The 27,235-nt window shown below is 42.3% G+C and overlaps 1 protein-coding gene across 2 annotated transcripts; it reads right to left on the reverse strand.

The window, feature by feature from the left end:
* Nucleotides 1-240: 240 nt before the first annotated feature.
* On the reverse strand, nucleotides 241-26,626 carry LOC101175041 (aryl hydrocarbon receptor nuclear translocator-like protein 2). 2 transcript variants are annotated; one of them, XM_020714150.2, is made up of 17 exons: nucleotides 25,646-26,626; nucleotides 20,196-20,304; nucleotides 20,083-20,115; nucleotides 19,969-20,010; nucleotides 19,684-19,841; nucleotides 19,534-19,616; nucleotides 19,357-19,449; nucleotides 16,704-16,821; nucleotides 16,471-16,620; nucleotides 9,866-10,103; nucleotides 9,381-9,487; nucleotides 9,144-9,294; nucleotides 9,016-9,068; nucleotides 8,828-8,936; nucleotides 6,778-6,898; nucleotides 6,600-6,693; nucleotides 241-3,169 (listed from the first exon to the last, which is right to left on the reverse strand). In XM_020714150.2, the coding sequence occupies exons 1-17, from the start codon at nucleotides 25,686-25,688 to the stop codon at nucleotides 3,012-3,014; spliced, it is 1,860 nt and encodes a 619-aa protein (XP_020569809.1). In that variant the 5' UTR covers nucleotides 25,689-26,626; the 3' UTR covers nucleotides 241-3,011. The 2 variants fall into 2 exon arrangements, with proteins under 2 accessions (XP_020569809.1, XP_004082967.1); XM_004082919.4 differs by having other exon boundaries at nucleotides 8,828-8,939; nucleotides 25,646-26,620.
* Nucleotides 26,627-27,235: the final 609 nt, after the last annotated feature.

Raw genomic sequence — 27,235 nt, forward strand, 5'->3', positions numbered from 1 at the left:
TAACCCTTGTGCTATCCTAGGCACTTTAACATTGGGAGTTGGGTCATCTAGACCCACTAGACAGAGCTCTGAACCTTTTTTCTTCAATGATTTGTGATCTTCACTGGTGTCCATGGATTACATGAAATCTTTCCACCTTTATCCACCTTTGTCATGGTAGGGAGAACACGTCAATGTAAGGGTGGGGTCATCTAAGATAGAACAAGGGTTAAGCTCAAAGGAACTTGACATGAGGTGTCAGACAAGACAGATATTTGTATAAAAATTTATTCAGTATTGCATTTTTTAAAGTCTTTGTGGACTCCAGTTGGTTGATGAACAGTTTTGCAAAAGCTGTACATAAAACTAGTTTGCCGAAGCACCACAGTCAGCATTTCAGTCACTTCTATACAAGTCCATCTTTGACAAATTCAGATGTTGGAGTCTAGCTTTAAATGAAAAAAAAAACGTTGACAGTTTATCAAACTATTTTACCGTCGTTCACATGGACTTCCATTCCTAGTTACAGCAGATGTCTGACGAGTTTTCACCTACAAACGGCAAACATTTAGTCTTTTGAAAGCGGGCTGTGATCCGAGGGCTCCAGGTTCCATTTTCAAACGGCACAGATGGCGACAGCAGGGACCATCAGAACTGTCGATTTGCAACAGAACCTTTGTCAGAAGCAACAACGGCATGAGGCAATTCAGTCACATGATATTTCTGAGAACCACAGACGGTTCTGGAGTGTTTCAGAGCCGGACTCCATGTTAGATCCACACACAGCTCGGCCTTCACTTTTAGTATCTGTCTACAGGGGTTCATTTCTCCGTTGAGCTTCTTTTCTCCTGGGGTCATGGTGTTTGGGTGAGAATAACTGCTTTTCCCCCCATCATCTCCATGGCAAACACAACCTGTTAGCATGAATGAACCTGATTTAGATAAGACTTGAGGAAGCAGGACTTTACATCTCTCATCATCAGAGAGAACCAAAACCCTCCAACTACGAACATTTCTCATCCTTCTAAAGTTTATCAAGTTGAAAGGTTTTAGGTTAAATTCCTTTGCCTTTGTTTTCTCTGCAACTGTTTTCATCCAGTTTGCAGCTAAACATTTGATTTTTGTCTAAAACTGATATGTTTAAGTCTGAAATTCTCAAAAACAGGAACTTAACCCTTAGCGGTCTGAACTCGTTGATGTGTTTGCCAATCACATCGAATGATAACAATGATGTAGGAATAACAGAGACCCCCTTATCAGTACAGTTTTCACTCATAATTTGATAAGATTTCAAAATATTAGTTTTGAAATCTTTCATTTAAAATAAACAACACAGAATTGTTACAAACTTTGAAATAAATCCAGTTAAGTGAAGCTTTTTAGACATTTTATAACAGTTTTCGTCTTTGCTTTGTTTTTGGATATGTATTTAACCTTTGGCCTTTGTTAGATAACCTGAAAACTGTTTGCTTCTCAATTTATATGATTTTTGCAGTAGGAAGTGACTTGGAATTAGCCTTTTTGTACAGTTTTGGGATTATATCGGATGTATTGTGCAATTTAATATAAAATGTATCTAAAAAAAATTCAAGAAGCTGGGGTCTCACTAAAAGAAAGGATGTCAACCATTGCCGTAAAACCCAGTTATAGATTAGATATAAGATTAATTAACAAAGCAAATGGAAAGGAAAAATACGGTTAAGTTGCTGTTTTTTGGACATCTGATCTGTTTTCTTGATTTAGTCAGAAACATATTTTTATGTAGCTCTTGACCTTCTGAACTCTCAAGAGCTAAATCAAGGATAACGAGTTTCCACGTCACGTTTTCTTTGCTCTTGTGGTCACAGAGGAGTGTTGGATTCTAGAAATGTCAAGAAGAAGGTACCACTAAGTGCATCTGGATGATCTAACAGAGGGAGAAACTCGCTCGGTTGGAGGTCATATTGCACTAAACAAGCTGGGACCCGCTGAGGACCTAGTGCCTCCCTCCACCTCCTGCCGTCTGGCTTTTCAGTCTTTTTAGTGCGGCGGATTTGTTTTGCAGTTCTGTGTTATCGTCACTTCCTTTGTGCACTCACACTGCACGCACACATTACAAGGATTTTTAGGGGCGGACTACGGTTGGAGTGGATGCACTGTCAGACCACAGGAGCCTGATCCACCAAAGGCTGATGATTTGAATAAGTCAGGGGTTTGTAGTGTTGGTTAATTTCTAAATGTCGTCAGGTTTTAACAGGATAATGCATCCGTAATGACGGAAAAAGCCACGTTTGCTGGCTTTGTTGGATTTTATTTTGAAAGGAACTTGGATGTGCTGATGGCAAAAGCAAAAGAAGTTATTTGTAGAAAAATATAACCCCGTTATAGTTCAATGTTTGTTGATATTTAAAATCTGCATGTTATAAATGAATGGCTTCATGGCCACAGAGTATTTTTTAACGATGACTTGGGACTTAACGGCTCTCGCTGAGTTTAGATCAGTAAAAAACTGAACCAAATGGCTCCTTCACTGTCAACAGTTGCAGAGCCCTGAGCTAGCCTCATTAGCACTGCAGGCTGTTCAGGGAAATGCTTCTCCTGTTCTGTCCTGTTAGTAACACACTAATAATGAATGTGTTCCAAATATTTTTGAACACAACGCGGGAGAGTCGAGGGTTTCTCTAGCAGCAGTGCGCATGGCAGTCGGATCGTGGTCACCGAGGCCAGCAGAGCAGACGCATTGTTCTGCTGCAGTAGGCCGTGGCTTCGGGCCCCTTCAGATAATGTCTCAGAGGAAGACACTGGGCCACCACAGGCTCCAGGGGCACTTTAACCTCGCCTTCCTTCAAGCAAGAACCAGGCGACCGTCAGGGGAGACTCAACAGTTCCTATCAGCTTCTTCCCAGCGGTCATCAAGTATGAAAAGTTGCGGCCTTTGGCGCCAGTCTAATGAGTTCAAGGCCGGGTAAGTCTTCAGACGATTGACTGGACTGTGAGGCTCTCGCCGAATGGCAACAAACAAAACGGCACAACGGAGGGGCGCTGAGCTCCCTCTAGAAAGGCCAGTGAAGGTCTTCAAAGTCCCCCGATTGACCCATGTTCACGTCCGTCTCCAGCAGGCTCATGATGACCGCCATGGCCGCCTCGTCGCTGCTGAAGCTGCTCAGCCCCGAAACCCCCATGATCTCCAAGTCCAGCTGGGAGGACTCGCCTGAAATCCAGAAAAAGTCGGAATGAAACAAGTTCTCAACAAAAGATCAGAGGAACAGAAAGGTTTTGTTTGAAATGACAGTAAAGATGACCTCCTTCTACGCCTTTATTCATCATCACAGTGACTCAATTTTTAAACCATCTCCCTGCAGACTTAAAGGCTCCACTTTTAAAGGGACAAAGCATTCAATGAAAGCAATCTTCCTTAATGCCTTGCTCAGAAACAAAATGGTCACTGGACTGAAAGACCAGTGGAAATACTCAGGTCTATCATCTTGTATGTATTGATTGACTGCGTATCTTTTTTTATTGTTTGTTTTTTACTTGAATGGGCGTCTAAAGTTGAATGTTGGGGTTGGAGGGGGGGTTGATATCCTTTTGCATCCTCTGGCTTTTTTGCTTAAATTGTTTAAATGTTTTTTTTCTGTCTGAATTGTTCAGATTTTGAAAACAATAAATAAACAAATTGGAAAATAATAATAAATAATAATAACACCGTACACACATAACATAGAAAATTAGTTAAAAAATCCAGGATTGCTTTGCTTTTTTGGAAAAAAACACTTTATATTTGAGCAGTCGGTGCTAAATCAGCTTCAGTTTGCGAACACTAAAGCTGTTTCTATGACATTGTTCAGCACCAAACCTGCTGCTATTTGCTGTAGAGTAACCTCACAGACCCTGAGCTGTCCGAGCTGCACTTCTTATGAAATTGTGTTTTTTCAGCCCGAAATAATGAATTTTTGCGTTTCAAAACAACCCCCTCCTTTAGGTTGCTATAAGATGCTGCAGTTCCATAAGTTACCACTAGAGGCTGGTTTTAAAAGGGAGATATTTTTCATGATTCATCATAGAGTTGTGCATCTTTCCCTCTCACATGATTGAATACACATCCCTTCTGCTGCAGCTACACATATATCTGTGTTACCTTTACACCAGAACAGAGTTAGGTTCTAAAAATAACCGTGATCGGTTAAATCTGATTCCAGACGTTTATGGCAGTAAAACTCCTCACTGCCCACTTTCTACACTTTTCTCACACAGACATGAACATTTTCACACTTTTCTCTCTTATTTAAAATCTCAAACCTTCTTTGAAATCAAGTCCAGGATCTTAGAATCAAAACAAAGATCCGATCGATCACAGATTTCTGTGGACCTGAAAAGCTCCGCTGAGTTTGCTGCATTTGGAGGTCGTATTTACTCAAATCAACATCTATTCTAATCAAAAACATCTTCATTGGTCAAGTTCCAAATGAACATAAGAGCTTTTTTTTCAGCAGCTTCACAATCCCTAAAACCGTTAAACTTTTTGGAGACTTTCGGCTTGAATTTCTTTGGAGGACGTCAGAATAGCCTCTTTGAGCTGCTGTCTGGATGTGAAATGCCTCCCTCCCTCAGGGATACTTTGCTTGAGGATGTTCCTAAGGTTCTCAATAGGGTTGAGGTCAGGGGAGGATGGGGGCCACACCACGGGTTTATCTCCTGTTCTGCCCATAGCAGCCAATCACAGAGGTAGTCATTGGCTGCTATGAGAGGGTGCAGTGTCATTCATGAAGGCTGTCATTAGGGATGGCCCGTTTGACACGACGCCACTACTGCGCGGTTCACTTTCATGAAACAGAGTGTTTCGGCACAGCGTGTGTCAACTAGCGCAGATCACATGGTGGATGACGTATGACGTGCCAAATGCTTCGTTCGGTCGAACCACGCTTCAGATGTCACTTGTGTTTTGAACAGTTGGGCGCGCTATTCTCTAGAAATCTGAAATGAATCCTGAACGTTTCCCCGACCAGTTCCATTGTTTCCCCTGTATTGGAATCAGCATCAGTTCATTGCACTTTACCATGGCTCCCATTAAAAACGTTCTGTGGCTCAGGATTGTTTCAACTTGGTTTTCCTAATGAAGCACTACATCATGAACGTTGTGTATAGAAAAAAAACACTGCAATGAATCTTTGATGGCACGCCATTTTCTTGTGATTAGAGATAGCTCAGTGGAATAGTCAATGGCGTATACAATCGGAGGTTCTAGGTTCAAGTCTAGCACTATACATATTCTTTCTGCATGTATTTTTTCTTCATGTGATATGTATTTTGCTGTGTCAAGCACTTCTCACAGAAAGCGTCACATGTTGTGTTGTTTGACATTTTTTTTATCATCATTAACAAAGTTTTTCTGTTTTACGTTTTGTCATCATTATTTCCACACTGAAGTGTTACAAGGAGCTTTGTTGAAACGTATGTTGAAATACAACCAGTCCGCCACCAGATGCCGCTGTTCTGTGTGGTTTCAAAGCCCTGAATGGGTGGTTCATTTTTCCGGCACAATTACATGAACCCCAATGAGGCTTCATGGGGCTTCTGTTCCCATCCCTAGTTGTCATACCTTGTCCAAGGCATTTAACAACTGTACACTTTTCAGCAGCAGAGATCCTTTTCCTTTTAAAAATGTTGGTCTGCTAAATAATGTGGAGCGTCTTTCTTTAGTAGTTTTTCCTTTAACTGAACTCACCTGGTAAACTAATTATCACAGGTGTCTGAGATTGATGTCGATGATCCAAAGAGCCCGAGGCACAATATCATCCAGTTTAATTGAAAAAGAAAGAATTCGATCTTTTTCACACTTAAATACAATTTGCATAATACTTTGGAATGCACTGTAGAACCATCTATTAACCCTCCTGATATGTTCATTTGTGAGAAACAGAAATTATGTTCCCGGGTCAGTTTGACCTAGTGCATGTTTAATTATCCAAAATAATACTAACAAGCAGTGTGAATAGTTTATATATTATCAATATTTGTGGTTCAATTATTAGATAATTCACTCGTTTTTCATTAAAAATATACATGTTCAAACTTTTTTTACTTTTGAAAGACCAACATATAAAATACAATAGTTTTACATAACATTGAAACATAAAATAGAAATTTTGTTTTACATATATGCACTATGAACCAGAAATGTCTGTGCGTATGTGTGTTTGGGGTGAAATATGTTTCACAGCTGCTAAGAAAGAAATACTCTGACATTTCCAACACCCTTGTACCTCCAGTTTGACTGCTGGGTCAAATCGACCCGAACAGTATCTATGTCATATAACATGCAGGTGGGGGTTGTAAATATGCAAGATGAACCAATTTTATATTATATGTTAATCGCACTAATTAAGGCAAGCAGAAGAAGTTTGAAACTGAAAAGATAAATTGAACTATTTTCCCTACATGTTCAAATATTTTTAAACGGATCAATTTGACCCGTAACATAACAGGAGGGTTACATGTTTGTAGCTTAATTAACAACTGAGTGTGTGAGAGGAAGGGGGGTTCATGATCTGTAGATCTCTGCCTTTTTGTTGGGGAGGTTTTAGCCATTGTGGTTCTGTATGTTTAACCTTCATAGTTCTGACGGCTTCCATCAAACCCACCTGTGTTCTCCGACGCTGCACCGCTCACACTTTCGTCTGTCCTGGAGCCCGACTGAGACTGGGAGGAGCTGCCCGCTTCCTCGTCTCTGCTCGCCTGAAACGATCCAGCGCTTACGTCAGAACACACAACATGTAGATCCCCGCTTCTAAATTGTGTTTAAAAAACACACAGCCAGACCTGAACAGGAAGTACTTCTGCCTCCGGCGGCGGCTCACTGGCGCTCTTACTAGCCGGCGGACATTTCTCCAGCGCAGGGCCGAAAGGACTTGAAGCACCGCTTGATGGAGACGAGTTTGCTCTGAGAAAAATGGACCAAAGCTGCAGTTTATTCACATGGAGACAATTAAAAAAGAAAACATTTTGAAGATGCTGCCCACGATTTTATGCATATGTGAGAAATGCACCTTTCAGTGACAAAAAATAAGTTTGATTGAATTTAAAGTGGTAACTTAAGTTAAAAAAGAAAGACATAAGAAGATGAGGTTATTTCCTGTAAAAAGGCACTTAATTTTAAATAAATAGAGTTGAATTGAATGATGTAACTTTTTAGTAAAATGTAGTTCCTGTCTGAGGAAGAAAGCAACTGAACTTAAACCACTTTAAAGAGTCACTCCAATGAAAATTGTGTTCTTGTAGCATTTGTCACATATTGGAACAACTCACAGAGGAATTTCTAATGAATTCTTGCCGTTCTGCAGAAACTATGTCCTAGAAAACAACACGGGTTTTTGGAGTTTTGCCTGAAAACGGCATCATCACAGTTAAAATAATTTTACAATAGAAAAAAATATAGTTGCAGTGGGACTTTAAAGGATTTATAACAATTTCTACATGATTTTATATCAATCTATTCATTTTCCAAATCCACTTAATCCTTTTTAGGATCATGGAGTTGCTGGAGCCTATCTTGGCTACCGTTGCCTGAAGACGGGGTAGAGAGGTTACCGGTCTGCTGCAGGCCTACAGACACAGTCACTCCAGAGAGATGATCTAGAACAGGGGTGGGCAATTATTTTAAGTCGCCACAGTCGCATGAAGTGAGAATAATTTAACATGTAGAAGAAAACATTTGGATTGAAAATTATCTTCTAAAACAGAATATTCTAGAGTTTTTGGTTTAAAACTTTTGTTCCCATTTTAGATCAATTTTTTATGGTGAAGCCCTTTGGTTCCTTCAAGGAGTTGTAAAGTGCTACATGAATAAAGTTTCATTCATTCATGATCCTTTTAATAAAATAAATAACATTATTTATGAAATAAAACAATGACCAAATAACACTTTCTATGATTTTCAAAGAAAAATATTCAGGATAAATATACCGACACATTAAAAAGAAAAACCAATAAATAGTGGATCCTCTTCTGTCATTTTCCCGCTGAGACTTTTAGGGCTGCAGCTCCTCACGTCTCAGTTTGCACTAAAACTGAGCAGCTGTGTCCTGCACGTCTGTTTCTCATCAGGGATAATGAAAAAAACACATTTCTATGTCTTCTGCTGCAGCTAAGCTTATATGTGTGTTACCTTTTCACCAGAACAGAGTTCCCTCGTTTATTGCAGGAGTTATGTTCTAAAAATAACCGTGATCTGTGAAATCCACGGAGTCTGATTCCAGACGTTTATGACAGTAAAACTCCTCACAGCCTAAACACACTTTTCTCACACAGACATGAACTTTTTCACACTTATGTCTTGTTTAAATTCTCAAACCTTCCTAGAAATAAAGTCCAGGATCTTAGAATGAAAACAAAGATCTGATCGATCACAGATTTCTGATCTGAAGAGCTCCGCGTTTCTGTACAGGAGACACGGAGGAGATTGATTGACAGGGTCTCCAGCCAATCAGGACACAGAACAGGGTGCTCTAGTTAAAAAAAGCAGCATGGTCGCTCTAAAAGAACGAGCTAAAGATGAACTGCGACATAGAAAAGAAAGAATGTCTTCTGTTCTCTTTGACAGAGACTTTTAGGGTTTCAGGAACAAAACAAACAAACACGGGTCTCTGATATTGTTCAGTGGGCCGGACCAAACATGGAGGCGGGCCGGATCCAGCCCTCGGGCCGCAGTTTGGCCCCCCCTGCTCTAGAATCAACCTGTGAAGCATGTTTTTGGACTGTGGATGAGGAGAACATGCAAACTCCACACAGGAAGGAAGCGGCCGGGATTTGAACTAGGACATGGGTTCCTGGGTGAAAAGCCTCGTCGTTCTGCCTGCCGTGGTTTTCGTACCTGCAGGTGTCGATGAGCTCGTTTGCGATTTGAGTCCCTATGCTTCCTGCGTAAATCATGGTGCCAACGCTGTCGGCGAGGCCGGGGATGTCGCTCAATGTCTTCGCTTCTTCTGGGAAAACATAAAATGAAGTCCATTAAGGATTAGGATCTAAACGAATTGCGTTAGAACTGCGGGTCATTTTTACCATGAAGTGCTTTTGAGGCTCCCGCCTGCTCGTCTTCAGTGCGACCAGGCCCCCTGTTGGTGGAAACCAGTAGCCGACCTCCATCATGTACTTCACACAAAAGACTATAGGAATGAAGCGATACTTACGAGATAACCCTGTTTAAAGACACGATAAATTCCACTTCTTTGGTCCACGGATTGGTGAAGCTGAACCACTGACTTTGGAGGGAGACATAGGAGCCGTGTTTTGTTTTGAACTTGTAGCATTGCGTCTCAATCTTCTCTTTGCTTCTAAGAACTGTGAAACAAAAAGATGCTCTACAGTCAGAATCGGGTGGAAAAAGCGATTCCTCTGCTGAGTAAAAAGGCGGTGTTCTTCATCACCCTGTCTGTGTTTGGCTGCGAGGTGCTGCAGGTCGTCCTGGTGGAAGTATTCGTAACAAGACGTGCCGAGAACTTCCTGAGGCAAATACCCAATAACGGTCGTGGCTCTGGGGGAGAAAAGAAAAGAAAAAAAAAAGCACAGAGATAGTTCAGCTGCTCCGGAAGGGCTGCGGCTGCTGAAACATGTCAGTTTGGCTCCGCTGCAAGGACCAAACTCATTGGTCTCAACTGGGAAGAAGTGCTTCCCGCCACATATGTACAAAGGTGTGTAATTACTTTCCAAAAAATGAGAAGAGCATTTCATGTGATGCCATCAAGGTGCACAGCGTCGTCTGAGAAACAACGGCAAAGACAGAAAGGATTATCTGCACTGACGGTCGAACGGACAAAACTCATGCTGGTCCTGCTCTCTCTGCCATTCCTTTCTCAGCAGAACTGTGTCGGCCACAGAAATATGCAAAGATGCGAAGAAACTGGAAACTCACTGCTGATCTACAAAAGTGAACTTGCCGTCGATTGCACAGCGGGTGACGAACTCCGTGGCTCTGACGCGGACGTCTTTGGGGGCCTGGTAGGAGGCGTGGGAGTGCAGGCGGCACATGGTCACCAGGCAACTCATGCTGGAGGTTTCCTTGTCGACGGTGTCGCCCTCTGGGTCCAGCTGGCCGCTCGGCCAGCTGCGCATGTATCCGGTGCAGTGCAGTGTGCAGTATCTGTAACCGTCTGCGAGCGCAGAAAGAAAGACCGATTCACAAGCGAGGAGGGATTTATTCCCATTGAATTTCCAATCATTAAAGCAATGAACCCATTTGCTTTTAAAATATATTTCTATTCAGTCTCTTAGTAATAATACAAGTATAAGACATTAACAAGCATTAGTAATGTGTTTAAAAGCATTTACAGGACATGTAGTATTTGTTCATTGCTTTTCAATGGTCAGTTAATCTAATATCTGTCTTTCTTAATAGTTTTATTGTTTTGCAGTCTCTCAGTCTAAAGCCTGGTTTTTACTTTACGGCTCCATTCTGATTTATGAAAGACTTGGTGTAATAGAATTCCAGTCGGGCACTAAGCACAAGTATTAGTTTCCCCTCCAGGATCAATTTTCAAACGGTTGGTACTTCCATGATTTAAAGGGGACGTCATCCGTACAACGTGCCCGTCTCTCACCCTCACAAGGCGTTGTGTTCTGCAGCCTCCTAATCTAAAGTCTGGACGGCGTCTTGCCACAAAGAACGACAACAAAGAATGAACATTTACTGTAAAACACGTCAAGCCACAGACATGCAACAACACTGTGATCATGTGTGGAACAAATGCAGTTGTGTTCATGTGGGACAAAGAGATGTGAGTCGAAATGTTTCATGTTGGTTGCCAGAACTTTGTTAAAAAATTGTGCCAAGTGTGTTACTTTCTACAACAATATGTTAACAGGACAGGTACTTCCTGTGTGTACCTCTTGTTATAGTCACAACTGTCCTTATGGGTGGAAGCTGGAAAGAAATGGTCAAACCTGTACGGAGCTCGCACAAAATATCAAAGTCATAGGCCAAAATGAACCCGTAGAGAAAAAATGTTGCGCACAGTTTTTTATGGCATGCTGCAAGCGACAGGTGACACATAAGGGTGACGTAGGTGAGACAAAAGCATGTGGTACAGATCCTGCAGGCAGCACAAGAAGCCCATTGGTGCTGTACAAGTGACAAGTGCACGTTCATTGCAAGCTACGTTCACGCCGCCGTCAGCAGGCAGCCACTTCCCATGAAAAGTCCACGTAAACGCACTTCAATGTGCCTTTCAGGCTTCCACGTTCAAAATTCTCGCGTTCATGTGTTGCTACACCCAAGACAGTTTTAAGCTCTGCGTACAAAACGCGTGGCCATTGAACGCCCCGTTGAAAGCGAACCCAGCTGAACTTTGAACAATCAGGGACTCGGGTTTGGTAGTGACGTATGGACGGCGTCCCCTTCAATTCCGCCAACCGTTTGGAAGTTGGTCATGAAAGAGAAACTAATAATTGTGGTTTGTGCCTGACTGGAATTCAGACAGAAAAACAGTTGTTTGGTCTCAAGGAACCTGCAGGACCAGATTATCAGTCATTGAATCCAACCGAAAATCTGTGGAAACACAAACAATTCTACAAAGATGCTCAACACTCAATATGAGTAAGCGTTGCGCCAACAAAACAGAAAATTGCTTTAGACATTTACAAGAAAAAACAAATAAAACTGAGAAATTATAATGAGACATCAAAAAGATCCAGCTAAATCTTGATTATATGTGATTTTCTTTTTTTTTTGGGGGGGGGGTTATGACTTTATGCTTCACAGCCTTTATGCTAGATCTGCTGGAAAGACAAATGTTGAAAGACAAGAGTGAAAATCTGACACTAAGATATCTGTCCATCACTACACTGTGGTTAGGAGGAGGGATGAAGCAGACAGGAAGCAGTGTGGTTTACCTTTCCAAAGGAATTGGAAGATAAATGAGTCTAATGATTTGAACCAAGTGGTTGGCGGAGGTGACTGTTTGTAGTATAATAGATAATGGGTTTAGATAGTTGCAATTAATTGGCAGAATTGTGCTTTTAGATCAAAAGTATTCCAACAGCTGGGACAGGGGTCGGCAACCAGCGGCTCCGGAGCCGCATGCGGCTCCTTCCTCCCTGTGCTGCGGCTCTCTGAGTTTTTGTAAAATAACTATCACGTTCTCAGATTGTCACGGTGCCTTTAACACCGTTTTTTCCCCCTTAGACTAAAACCACCCATTTCCGCGTAAATTGAATTAAATTTGCGTCAGGGCGCCCCCACTATCCTGTCACCTTGCTGCTATGATGACCATATGTTGCTCTGTCTGTGTAGAACACACTGGAGCCCCCCTCCAGCGTGCACGCGGGGGAAAACAATGAACAGGTAGAGAGGCGGGGGCGGGGCTTGGACTCACCGCTTGTGATTCCAGACAAACTGACAGCTGCTTCCTAATAAAAACTAGTTGTCATCCATAAAATTAATAATTTCTTTTTTACTCTTTACTGGATTTAAAGAAAAAAAAATAGAAAGCAGTCTGCATCAAAGTGAATTTGTTATGAAAGATGGAAAAGTCTATTCAAGGTTGTGGAAAATGGACAAAAGATCAAAGGAAACATCACGCTCATAAAGAATAAAAATAATTAAAATAAATATTTAAATAATTATCCTGACAACATTTTGAATCCATGCAAGTATTGCCAAATGAACTATTGCGATATATCGGCAAAAACATTTTTTCCAACACCCCTATTGTTGCGGCTCCCTGTGCTTTCATCTCAGTGGGAAAACCGATCATAATGGGTCTTTGAGAGGTTCAGGTGGCCGACCCCTGACCTGGGAGAATGTATTACTTAGGGAGATGGTTTTGCAAATGAAAGTTTGCTAATTTGGAGTAAATATTAAAACATCATCTGCGTAAAGACTTATTTTATGTTCTACATTTCTGGTCTGAATGCCTTCCATATCTTGGCTTTGCCTGATTGCAGCTGCTAGAGGTTCAATAAAGAGTGCAAATAAGGAGGGTGATAGTGGACAGACTTGTCCGGAACCTCTTTGTAAGTTAAAGCTTGATGATCAATTGTTTTGACACGAGCGTTAGGAGAAGCGTATAATATTTTAATCTGGTAAATAAAGGATTTTTCAAGGCCAAATTTATTCAAGGTGGCTATTTGAAATTTCCAGTTGACCCGATCAAATGCCTTTTCTGCATCCAGTGACACAATGGTTGCTTCTTGGTTATTGATAGTTATGTATTTTATGAGGTTGATTAATCTGTGCATCTTGGTAGATGAATGTCGACCCTTTATAAAGCCTGTTTTGTCAGGATGTATGAGAGAAGACACTACCTTCTCCAGCCTTCCTGCCAAAGCTTTGCAGATTATTTTGAGGTCTGCATTAATCACAGATATGGGTCGATAGCTGGATGGTGATGTGGGATCTTCCCCAGGTTTCAGAAGTAAAATAATGTTTGCAGAGTTCATATTTGGAGGTAGATAATTGTTTTCCTTAATTTCTGTTGTCAAGTTGGCCAGAACTCTTTATAAAATGTATATAATGTATATAAAATATACTAATATCATAGTCAGAAGGGTCAATTTGGGATGAGGCAAGACATTGGCATAAAGTTTTTAAAGACAGAGTTTATTGCAACGGGACCATGTGATCTATGACTGATCAAATAATCGTCTTTTCTTTGTTTAGTTTGAGCTGATTTGCGAAATATTTGCCAGATTTGTTACTGTGACCAAGCCACTCTAAGCATCATTTTGTGTAGTTTATTGATGTAGTTCAAGTTTAACTTTCCTTATTTGTTGCAAAGTTTGTTCATCCAGAAAGTAGCTGTAGGCTTCTTCTAAGAATGTACATTTTTTGCTCTAAATTCACAAACTTAGAGTTTTCCTTTTTTGTTTCTTAAAGGATGAGAAGGCGATTATTTTGCTTCTCTTGACCGCGTTGTTCCCATTGAAGGCATAAGGGAAATTCCTGGGTGTTGGTTCCTTTGTAAATATAGGACCATTCTGTAACAAATGATGTAATGATGATTTTTATGAGGAAACTTCCAGTATTTTACAAATTACTGACACTTTAAACTGCTTAGTACAGATCAATGAATGTCCCTTTGCCGCTGGCAAAAGAATTTCCCTATCAAGGGATAAATAAAGGCTTATCTTAACTTATATCATTTGAGTCCACGTGAGTCCAATTTGTATTCTTCTAATTCAAACTGAAATTTAAAAAAACATTGTTGTAATCATATTTAAACTAATAGTTTATTATTTTACATTTTCTTCATGCCTTTGCATCACAAAAAGCAGATCTAAGTATCAAACTGATCCAAAGTAAATGTCACTTAAATAACAGAGAGGAATTTTTTTTAAGAAGTTGTATTAAATCAGAATTAGTTTACTGTTGTTAGATTTGATCTGTAGATCCATTTACAAATGTTATTAACTCCTAAACATCACAACTTTGTCTTCATGATTAGTGTTTTTGCTTTGAGTCTGGCAATTTTCTTTTTCTTTGAAAAAAGAAATGCTAATTGACAATAAACAGAAGTCTGCTTTAATGGAGGCTCAGTGTGTGTCAGTCACAAACTTTAAATGTATTTCTCAGTAAAAAGTTATGTTTTCGGCTGATTTTGTTTGCTTTTGAAACTTTTTTTTAATTTTTCATGTAATATTCTTATAATATTCACAAATGTAAATGCAAAAGATTGACTTTTTGAAATTCAGATGTTGATTATTTAAGCTCTCAGACAAAATTGATGTAAACATGTATTTAAGGTTTAAATTGTAATAAATATAAAGTTTTCTTTTCAACGTTAACAGGAAAATGTGATTTAAGTCCATTTATTTAAGAGCAGCAACTAAAGTGCAGTGCTTCAGGTTTGCCACAGGTTGGCGCCAAACCTTTAGGTTTGGTTGTTAGTTGCACCGTTTTCTCTTATTTGTAGAATAAATGTTATTTTATCTTTAAGGAAAAAGTTCAGAGCATATTGTTATCCATACAACAGAGACTCCCAGCAATTTAATTGGCAGCTAAAGATTTTGAAGCAATTTTTTAAATGCTGAGCAAAGATTTATAACAGTTTTGTGATTTAAATAAGCTTCTAAACATCTCAGGATTCTGACATTATTTAATTGAAAAACAAACTAGAGTCACGAATACGATTAAAGCAGCGAGTGGCGTTGTATGGTCCGCAGACGCCATTCCCCTCCACCTACCCCCATCGGCTGCTACATGCCCCTCACTCTCTCCCTCACACCTTTTTCAAAATGGCGGATTTTCCGTTGGTTTTATCTCCATAGCAACCATATTATGTTTTGGTCATCTGGAGGTCACAAACAGATCTATGTAATCGTTAGAAGGAACGGCAAAAGTAAATTTTTGGATTTCCTTGACAACTGCGGTTTTTTTTGTTAACCACGCCCACATTCCTTATATGTTGATATCGTCTGTTATATTATTTCATTCAGCTTGAGCCAACGATTCAGGTATTAAATGTTCACAATATTTCTGTTAACAATGTGCAAGCAACGGGGAAGGCCACTTTTGCGAGCTCGCCACGCGATCGCCGTTCAAACTCTACAACTTCTAATTCCAATGGTTTTCTTCCTCAAGCAGCTTCCCAGTGATGGACGAGGAGTCCGGAGGTGACGGATAGAAAACTCTAAGAGGAGTTTAAATTATTATTTTGGTACTTAAGGGGATTTTTGGGGGGAAAATTAAAGATGGGAGCCTCATCCTTAGGGGTCAAAGGTCAACCCGAACCTTGGTGGTGGTTGTAGACTTAATCTTTGAGTGTAAAATTTCGTGACATTTCTTGAACCAAAGTTTTCCATAAAATGTGAAATTTCCCAGCTGAAGATGGTGTGGCCATCCCATAATAATTTCAAAACTTCCTTTGGAGATGCCAAGTTTCCAAAAAATGTAAGCTCCCGTTCGAGATTTTTGGCCGCATTCACTGTTTTGACGGTTTCTGCTGCTGCGTACGAAAAACAAAACAAAAAAAAAACAATAAAAGTAAAAAAGAAAAAGAAAAACAGTTAGTGCTAACTGGTCCTTTAGGGGCTCCGTAGCTGTGATGTCATCGGGTTTGTTTGTTGTTGTTTTTTGAGGATGTGGTGGGGGTCAAACTGCCCAAACAATCTGATCTTTATTTTCTAGGACCAGATTAAACCACCTTACTTATTTCAAGGTTACTTGATTTGTTTTCATATCAAAAGGATTCAAGCATTTCAGCCATAGTGATCATTATTCAATACCTTGATAAATGTTCATGATGCAAAGGCTTCTCCCAGTTTCACAGCCTGCGTGTTTTACCCAGAATTCCTCACAGAGCGGAGTAGCAGAGCTGGATCTGAGCATCTGCTGGTCATGCGAACCTCAGAGCTGCTCCGCTGGGATCAGTCGATAAGCATCGGCCGGTCCGGTCATGCCTCCCTATCTCACTCCCCATCGGCAGCAGCGCGGCTTTCAGCTAACCGTCACATGTCCGCCACAGGGGCCACAACCTGACGCTTCACCTGCGGAGAGAGGAGCTGGCCTCGGCCCCCACTCACCTTTCTTTTTGGAGGCGTTGGGCAGAATGTGCTTGTCCTCGTGCTTCCCTGCAACCCGGCTGTGCTTCATGCGGCAGAAGAAGGATCGGCGAGCTCCGGTGGACATGTGGTGCGTCCGGACGGGCGCCTCCACCGGGATCTGAACTCCAGCTACACACAGAGGCGACTCCAGACTTTAGGGACTTCCTGCTTACTAACCACATACAGCAAATGATTCCTGCCAGCGTTCTTACTGGATGCGTCGATGAGGCGCTGGCGAGGGAGCACCTCTGAGGACGACAGCTGTTCCTTCACTTTGTTGATGTCTTTGGGGTGGAGGAAATCGAACAAGCTCTGGCCGGTCAGATCCAACTGCAGACGAACACATCTCTGAGCTGGTTGACATGACCTCTGATTCCATTTAAAGCACGTTTATGTTTTCTGAAACTGAAGAACTTTAAGAGTTTAAACACCAAACCACACAGAGAGGCAGCTCGTGCAGGTCTTTGCGTATGGCAGCAGTCCTGGACACAGTTCTTCTTTCATACAGTGTCTTGCGAAAGTATTCGGCCCCCTTGACCTTCTCAACCTTTTGCCCACATTTCAGGCTTCATACATAAAGATATGAAACTGTAATCTTTTGTGAAGAATCAACAACAAGTTGGATATTTAAAACTCTTTCGACAAATAAAAAACTGAAAAACTGGGCGTGCAAAATGATTCAGCCCCTTTACTTTCAGTGCAACAAACTCTCCGGTCAGGATCTCTGAATGATCCAATGTTGACCTAAATGACTAAAGATGATAAATAGAATCCCCGTGTATGTCATCGAGTCTCTGTATAGATGCAGCTGCTCTGTCATGGTCTGCCGGTCTCAAAAGGTCCGTTTAAAGCGCAGTGAGCATATTTGGCTCCAAGCTTGCCAATCTGGAGGAGGTGGTGGGGGACAGACTACTGGCTAAACTGGGGACCATCATGGACAATCCCTCCCATCCCCTCTTCAGGGAGGTGGACCAACTGAGAAGCAGTTTTACTACCTTTCACAGTTTGACTGTTTCAGTGCAGTTTTGCAAGTCTTTTCTCTCTCTCTCTCTCTCTCTCTCTCTCTCTAGGGCGCACCCTGTTCTGCGTCCTGATTGGCTGAAAAACCTTCAGTTTCTCAGAGTTGCATAAATCTTCGATCACAATCAGATTTTTGTTTTATTATTCAATAAAACTGGACTTTTTTTTTCCATGACGGCGTGAACTTTGAGAGAAAAGCGTGAAAATGTTCACGAGAAAAGAGGATAAAGTGTGCAGTGAGACTTTTTACAGCCTTAAAACATCTAGAAACCTACTCTGCAGACGTCACCTATCGTGGATTATCTATTGTAAGAATGTAATTCCTCCCATTAACACTATGGTGTAAGGCTTTTGAACATTAGTGTTGGACGCTGCGTAACACACTCCTAGTGAGCCGTGGAGGTCATCGGTTCCTTTCCTCTTTACAGTTTTGTCCAAATTCATGAAGTTCACGGGGCAGCTATCTATTACAGCCCTTTAAAGTTCCCTTTCAGTGATGATTGCCTCCAACTGGCCCGTCGTTGAACCTGGACTGATGTCTTTTCAGCTGTCCTGCTGCCGGTTTGTGTGTTTGGGATAATTATCCCAACGGAAAACTGACGGTGATCCTTATCTCGCCTGGTTTTAAGCCGAGCCTCAGCTGTCAGACAGATGGCCTCACATCCTCTGTTCCGCTCTGCGTTACAATGCGGATCTTTGTCTCGTGGCGGCAAGGCGAGCCCACATCATCACCCCTCCACCACCATGTTTGGAAACGTGCGTTTGTGCCGACGTTTGGTTTTTGTCTCATCAGACAAAAGTGACACTTTGTGTTTGGTTTTTTAAAGGTTCAGGAGCAACTTTCACATTTTCAGAGGAAATATGATCCATGTTGTCAAAGTTCTGTTAATAAATTAATCAACTTTATTAACAGAACTAATAAGAAGAGAAATCAAGTTATTCTGGGGTCAAACTTTATTTTATGACAGAGTATTATAGCCACCATGAAAGAGGAAAAATTATATGAGTAATAAAAGAAAAAAGTCATAAAGTGACGAGAAAAAAGTTGAACTTTTGGGAGACCAAAGTCATGAAAATGTGAGACAAAAGTTGAAGTTTTACTAGAATAAAGTTATGAGAAAAAACGCCATAAAATTAGTTGAAAAACAGTAAACAATTTACAGAACAAAGTTGTAAATTTGTGCTTCAAAATGTCATAATTTTACAAGGAAAGTCCCACTTTTTTTTCAAGATAAAATGTTTCATTTCGCTTTTAAAATGTTTCAGCAAAGACGACGTTTTGATTTTTCACACAGATCTAGAATCTCACTGAATTGAATGGCATTTTTTTTTGGAATAAAAGCTTTATTTTGATGAAATTACAGCTTTATTTTGGAAAAAGCAAGACTTTGGTCCTTTTTAAACTATAAAATTCTGATTTTATTCTTGTAAAATTCTGACTTTTCTCATACATGTATCATTTTTTTTCCTTTTTGGTGGTTGTAATACTCTGTTTTAATGCTTAGTTCAATTGGAATTTAGTAAAAGAGCTAAACCAACAGGGATGTGGATGTATCCAGCCCTGGATGAATGCTTAAGTCCCCTCATCCTGACCTTTGGTGTCAGATTTCTTCAGAAGCTTTTCCAGTAGATCCCTCCTAATCTCCGCTCCGATCTGCCCGCTCAGAGTCATTAAACTGAAAAAGTGGTTTCCCTTTCATGGCTCTGCTGGGCCAGATCACAGAAAGTCAAAAAGGATTTGACCTCCATGAGGAGGACGACCTTCAGACTTTGCTAAATCGGGAGGATCCGACTCGGATCGGGTAACCGGAGGACGTTTCTGCGGTCAGTGAAGGTGCAACACACCTGACTGAAGTTGAGGATCTTGGACACGGACTCGGAGATGAAGAGGATCTTAGCGCGGTCGCATCTCACGACTAGCAGGAAGCCGTTGGCCGTCTGGTGAGGAGGGAGAGCAGGTGTGAGGAGGCAGGCAGACAGGTGGGGTGGGGTAATTAAAGAAACTCTTGAATGAGCGCTCACCCGGAGCAGAAGGTGCCAGAGGTCGTCCTGAGGCAGCAGAGAAGGCTTGCAGGTGGAGTCTGCGAAGGCGCCGCTCGCCCCAGCTGTGAACACAAGGAGATCCCTTTGCCGCTGACATTTTCTGCAGGCACATGGTGCATTGTGGGTTACCTTTAAGGGATTTCAGGTACTGGACAGCTTTTCGCAGCACGGTGAGCTTGTCCAGTTTTCGAGCCATGGGCTGACAGGCGGGGATCATGGCGGACAGCTCGTCGATGAGATTGTTCATTTTGTCTCTTCGCCGCTTTTCGATCTGGCGGTGAGGCTCCCTGCAGGCACACAGACCCACCACATACGAAAAGACTAAATGTTGCTCAAAGCAGGAAACTTTTGTGCTTTAGACGTGGCGCCGAAGCGGAATCAAAGCGCACAGAAGAACTGGTTGGAAGAATTCACCTGAAACATTTCATTTTGACCTGCTGATCCTCGCCTTCAGATCTGCGGAGAACAGGCTCGACGTTTAATTTGAAACCAGCAACGTCAACACACAAAGACGAGCGTTGAGTGTACCTGCTGACGTGATCGTCCATTTGGCAGTCGTGCCTGTAATCAGATTACATTCTTGAGGAAGAAGTTTGAGGTAAAAATGGCGGCCAAGCGTGCGTGACAGAGCGGGCTCTTACTGGGCGTCTGACCTCTCCTCCACAGCTCCCTTTCGTTTTCTTGGCTGCTCGACAGCTGGCGTCGAGGATCCCGCCGTGCACGACCCCTCCTCCTCCTCCTCGCCACGATCTGACACATGCAAACAACCATTAGAGGGAGGGGCTAAACAAAGCTCGAGATGTTCCTGATTTATATAAACAAATGGATGAAAGGGAGACTCGCTCTGTGGAAACGTTCAAACCTCTGGTGAATCTGAGTCTAACATCTGGGTCAGAGAGGTCAGGACCATGTGGCAGCAGACGCGTGACAGACGGTAGCTGCTTCAAATATTTCTCTCACATGGTCGGCTAATCCTAATCTCAGATACACACAGGCAAAAGAATGGAGGAGCACGGTGGAGGCAGTGTGATGCTAAGGGCAACGCTGTTGTCAAGGCGACAGCAGTCTCTTTGCTGCACGTCACATCTGGATTTTCAGACAGAACTAAAACCACAAAAAGGTTCGTTTTTATCATATTAACAGTCGATCCCAGAATCTGATCAACTGTTTTGACTTTTTTTGCATAAATTCAATAGAGTGACTATAAATACCAGTGTTTATGCATTATCATGCTGCATTATTATCATATTTTCGTGTTTTTAACATGTTCTTGTGGTATTTTTCTGATGAAGGAAGACACCCATAAGTAAAATAAAGCTTAAAATTGAATTTCTGAGTATTTTCTTTTATTGAAAATGGAGCAAATCAGGAGCAGACGTAACAACGCCGCTTTTTTGTGATGTCGAAAATGGGCGGGGCCACAAGCTCCCTGCCCCGCCCCATTCTGCTGCATCCACCTGCAGACAAATAGATCCATGAACGTCATTGTTTTCCTGGTCTGAGCTGGAATCTGGATCAGAACTGGACTGATGGATAGAACTGATACGACTGGCCCTTTTTGCTGCGCCGCTAATGCTATGTTGGTATTGTGAGGGGCTGTAAGCTAGCAGGAGAGCATGTAAACAGATGGGTGTCAGGAAGTGGGGGTGGACTTACTCCGCCCACAACTCAAGAGGTAAATTTCTAATAAACTCCTGCCGCTCTGCAGAAACTATGTGCTAGAAAATGACACGTTTTTAGATTTGGGCTAAAAACAGCCTCCTGGTAGTCAAGAACTTTTACAATGGATCAAAAGATGATCAGAGCGGGACTTCAACCGTCCACCTATCATAAACAACAAACAGACACCTCCCCTGGCGGCATTCATGTCTCATCCCGGTCTGAACGCAGTGGCTAAACGCCACGGCGAATTGTTGCCAACTCTCCTCTCTGCCGTTTGGGGGGTTTAGAAGACCCGTCAGGATCCACAGGGTCCTGGCTGCTTGTCTTACTGCTCAAATAACGCTGACCTACTTTCTTCCAGGATCAAATATTTCCAGTTGTGACATCATTTCAGGCAAAACCGGGATAAAAACTCGTCAAGGAGACCAGGACTCCCTCTGCTTTCTCTCTAGAGAGGAAGAACTTGGGTGAAAACTGAAAACACGTTGATCCAGGTGACTAAAAACTGTTTTTCACTTGTTCTGAACCGATTTCCCGTGAAAAGGAGTTTCAGTGACGTTGTCATTCTTTGGTTGAATCCCTGCTGTGGAGTTTAGTGGGTCATGATGGATGTGGGAGTGAAGGCCTGGGAGGCCGATTTCCTCTGACCTCGTCATCCCGGACGTTTCTCCTCCTCACCTGTGTGAGTCCTTCCTTCCTGCCTGCCTGCCCACCCACCCACCACCACCTCCACCACCACCACACTCCGGAAGTGACGCCCCCGGCTTTCGGCACGATCCGCCGCCAATAAAAGTGAGTCACGCGGGAGCACTGATGAAAAGACCGGGTCTGCGGGACAGCGGGGGACACGCCGCCTCACTGAAACACGCCATGAGCTCCCGCCGAGGAAGAATATGCAGGAGATGACCCACAAACACGTCTGCACTATTGTGGGCCCCTTTAATACCCACATGAATCACTTCCCAGTGAACAATATCTGACCCAATTTAGATGAAACAAAAGCAGGAAAATCACAGCAAGCTTTAATGAGAAAGCAGTAAAACACCGATGTACTGGAACATCCTAACTTCAGGAAATTTGATTCATTTTTCGTTGAATGTGTTACATATTGACAAAAATGACCTCATTTGGATGTAAATCCAACTTTGTTTTTTTTTCCCGTCCATTATTATTTTGATTATTTGTATGTGCTTTTACTTCTCTGTACTTTACTCTGGAGTTTTAGTGTTTTGGTCCTCCACTCAGTGCCCAACCCTTCTGGTGGAATGGCGTCGTTGCAGTGGGACCTCCAGGGTGGGGCTGCTCGCCTCGATCAGGAGGTAACCCACGGTGACGTCCTTTGTGGTCATGACATGTGGCGTGGATGGATCCCCAAAAGATCATCAAGCCAGATTTTCCACCTCAGGTTCTATTTCTATTCCTACTTTGAGTGCGATTTATGTGCCGTTTTATGTGACATGATGTTGGGTGCGGGGGCCCCAGGTGTGCATCGATGCTAACTAGATACATAGACCACAATGCAATGCGTCGGAACAACAACCAATACTATAATTTCCATTTCACTGCAACAGTTCAATCTAAATAAGAGTTAATCCTCGTCTACAGGAGGGGAACATCTAACATAAAAAGGGCGCCATCCCATTGGTCAACAGCATTGGCCATCTCAGTGGCTCTGTGGAAGAGTGTCTGCCCTATGACTGGAAGGTCTTGGGTTCAAATCCAGGCTGAGTCATACCACATACTCTAAAAATGGGACCCAATGCCCCCCTGCTTGACGCTTTAAGGGGTTTGATTGGGGGGGGTTAATCCACCAAATGGTTCTCTAGCGCGGCTGTGTCTGCAGCTCACCGTTCTCCCAGGAGATGGGTCAAATGCGGAGAACATATAGATATCGCAGTAACGATAAATTTGCGTTTTTTTTTTAATAGCCCTAATTTAAATGTATTTTTTTAAATAAAATATCAACGTTTTTTATCTTTAGAAGACAGTGGATTCATAAATGGTCGTCCGAAATCATCCGTTCGATTTTAACTTTGTGAAATTGATGACGTCCTGATTCGCCGTTTAAAAAAAAAAAGGAGTGAACATGGGGAATGAATTGCTTTTAAAATCCACGGCACTAGATAGCCCCACATGATATCGTTTTTTAGTAGTCAGGGAGGGAATTCAGACACAAGTTTCATCTCCAGCAGCATTTTGAACCTGAAATCTGTGTGCAACAGCCCAACCGGGCCACATGGGGGCGCTGCTGCTGCTGCTGCTGCTGCTGCAGGGTTGGTCGTCTCAGGTGTCACCACATACTTCGGATTTCTTGGATTTGCTCAGCAAAGGTGGTTTTAGTTGTGAACGACCCCACGACAGTTCTTTGTTCACAAAAGAGGTTTAGCCGAGGCGGCAGTGGATGCAGTTTGTTTTTCCCAGACATTAATGTTACTTTTAAGGCTTTTTCGTCCATTTGACTTCAAACAGAGGAATAATACCATTAAATAAGGGGGCTGAATTTAACAGGGACAACTCAAAGTCCCACTGCAATCAGCGTTTGATCTATTGTAAAACGTTCCCAGCGAGCTTTTATTTATGATTATTCCGCTTTTAGCCAAAATTTTAAAATAATGTTGTTTTCAAAGGCAAATTTTCTGCAAGGTAGCAATAGTTCAGGAGAAATTTGCCTCTGAGGTGTGGGTGGGACCGGAGTAATTCCGCCCCCCTTCCTGTTGCTAAGAGCTCGGACCAGGGAGCTTGTGACCCACCCAGCATATTTTCCACATCACAAACAGCTTTTGTTCGTCTGCTCCAAATTCACATGGATTTAAGTAGAGAGATATTTAGAAATGCAATTTTCAGCCTCATTTTTTTTTATAAATGTCCTCCATCATCAGAAAAATGCCACAAGAACATGTTAAAAAAAAAACATCAAAGCTTTATAAATAAAGCCTGCTACTTCTTCCATCCTCTTTCCTTCTTCTCGTAGCTGAAACTGTGTCACAATAAATATGTTACAGGGGCAGCTTTGTTCTGCGTTGCTGTGAATTTCCATGATAATAAAATCTCTTTAAACTGCAGCAGACAGAGAAACGAAGACAAAAATCTTCTGAAGTCCTCTGAAGCTTTGACTGCTAAAATCTATGACATGATTCCCTCTTTTCTCCGGCTCAGTCCACTGTGCTCTTTATAGACTGCTCTCCCAGACACGATCTCGTTTTTCCAGAGCTCAGCATCGCCGCTCGCCTCGAGGATCGCACTAGTGCTATAGTTTTGAACCCATCCAGGGAGGTCAAGCGTGAAATTCTAGAGTTATTGTGCAGCAAAATCTGGGTAGTTTCTGCTTGAGTCACAAATGGCAGAAAAATTAACCTTGTTTTCTGTAGCTTTTCCATCACATGTTTGGTTATGAAACCCACATGGAGGAGTTAGCGGAATATTTGGGTTTTTTTTTTTTTGTAGGGTAGTGTTTCGTAGTAGTGTGTAAAAGTTTTTTTTTCATCCTAGTTTCTTTTTTTTTAATAATAGTTAAATATTTTAAATCATGAAAAAAATTTAAATTGTAAAAAAGGGGAATCAAAAACCTTAGCATAAGTAACAGTACAGTAAAAACTGTAAAAAAACAAAACATCAACGTTCCTTTATTTACCGGTAAACAAAAACTTGAGTATTTTTGAACAAGTTACTGGCTTCTACAAAATAAACAGTATAAAGTATTACTCGTTTAAAAGAGGTAACACATTTTAAAATACTTGTAAAGGTAATATAACCTCCCCCCTCCCCCAAAAGCCCCTATGACGCAGTCATTTCGAGCATTTAATTGAAGTTTCCTAGTAGGGTTCTCCTGCTCAGGAGTGAGTGGCTCCCTCTGCTGGACGAAGCGGGTATCGCTGCTCCACTGATCTACTGACCCACTTTCTGCAAGGAAAAGGGGGGAAAAAAACTCGTAGACGCACGTGACCCAACGCCCTCCACCCCCGATTTGCTTAACGTTTAGATAGATGCATTTAAATTCCTCAAAAAAGGAAAGACCTCCACGATTTAGCGGGAAGCAGGAGGAACGAACGAACGAACGTGACAGCGGAGAAATGTGTCGTCATGGTTACGGTGACGTTCCATTGAAGTTTTTCGGGAGGCTACCCCCCACCCTCCCACCCCTTCTCTCAGGGCGCGTGCAGGCGGGGACGAGCACGTAGTACCAGTGGGTGAAGGAGGGGACCGTGACCGTGAACCATCTTCTGGTACCGGATTTAAATCCCCCGTAGACTAAACTGAACAGTCACTTTTTTAAAATAAGAAATAAAAAAGTTTAACCATCCCTTCACATGAGTTAATGGGGGAAAATGTTGCAAATTGCTCAAATAATAATAATAATAATAAAACAGAAGATTTCGTGAATAGAACCGGCAGCAGCGCTGCAGCATCAGCGTAAATAGAAATGATTTACCTGCCGGTTTGTCCGCGGCCGGGTCCGGACTGTCGGCCGACATGCCTGCAGAGCGGAGCCGGCGGTCCCGGTGGAGGCTACGCGGAGCCGCGGCGCATGCTGAGCCCCCAGCGGCAGTGGTTCAGGAGAGGAGGGAGCTTCATGGAGCCGGGCGCTTGTATAATTGACTTCATTTTCCCTCTCCTATCACCCTCCTCTTCCCCCTCGTCGCGTGAGAGAGGAGGAGGAGGAGGAGGAGAGGGAGGAGGGGAGATGGAAACGTGAGAGACCTCCGTCCTGTAGGAAAGGAGGGCAGGGTTCACGCGCGCGCGCCTCTCCTCCTTTTGTCTCATTCATGGCTCGTTTCAGGTGTGTGTTCATTCATGTCTGTCCACGCGCGCGCGCGCGTCTGTTGGTCGCACGTGAGCTCGTTTAAACTCCAAGGCTCATGTTCTGAATGGAGACCTAAGCTGGGGAGGGACAGCCCGAACTAAGCCGGCGACACATCGCTCCCACGGTGTCCCGCGTATTTTTTTTTTTTTTTTTGGGGGGGTGACCTGAATAAAAGCCTCGCGCGCATCACCGGTGGGGTCTGACTTTGCTCCGAGTTGTGCTAGTTGCCTCGCGCCTTGACCTCGGCGGGAGTGACGTCTCACTCTGACTCTACTTCCTGGTCTCCTCCAGCGGATGAATACGAGTGTTGATTGACGGTCGGACTGCCCGGACAGGAAAGTTCACTGTCGCACTGGAGTATCCGTCCGCGCTGAGCGCAGAGGATTTCTGCTGTTACTACATCCACTATCAGCGCTTTCAAACCACAAATATAAAATAAATTCTTTACATGTTTTTATAAATACAAATTAATGTGACTAATGTCCCAGTATGAACAAAATTAACTTCCGGTATGTTAAAAAGTTTGTTTTTATGCAAAAAATAAAAATAGATCCAGTCATTAAATGACAAAATACCAAATCGATTGGGTTTTTATTACCAAATCCTTTTTTTATTTCTTTTCCAAAAAACATCAACATGTTGAAAACAACAGCTTTCATTTGACTACTGTTTAAACATGCATTGAACTGTCTCCATACATGTATTTATTTGCATTAGATTTCTAAACAAAAGTTTTTAGAAAATAAAATCAGAATTCATTAATGGTTCAAATAATTCAAGTGAAAATCTGATCAATTATGAATAATCATGTTTTTCTCACTCACTGTCTTAACAGTAACATGATGATTGTTTATCCCCTAACTTTTTAATATTTGTAACATTTATTCTGAGAATGATTGGTAATGTTGACATAATGGATATCAGCAAAAAGAGCATGATGGGTAATCGTCAGAAAAATATGTTTATGAAGATTTCGGTCGGTGTAGCTGAGGTGTAAACAGGCCATTTTGCTGCAATGTTAGGCAGCGATGGACCTATGTGCTGGTTCAAATCCCGGCTGGGTGGAGTTTGTACGTTCAGCACTCCAGTTTCTCCCCACAGTCCAAAAACATGCTTCTGGGGTTCATTTATGAATCTTAATTGCACTTAGGTTCCCGAGCGCGGCTGTGTCTGCAGCACACGGCTCCCCCAGGGGACGGCTCAAATGTGGGGAACAAA

The sequence above is a fragment of the Oryzias latipes genome, chromosome 23, assembly GCF_002234675.1.
Source record: "Oryzias latipes chromosome 23, ASM223467v1".
In the NCBI taxonomy this organism is placed as follows: Eukaryota; Metazoa; Chordata; class Actinopteri; order Beloniformes; family Adrianichthyidae; genus Oryzias; species Oryzias latipes.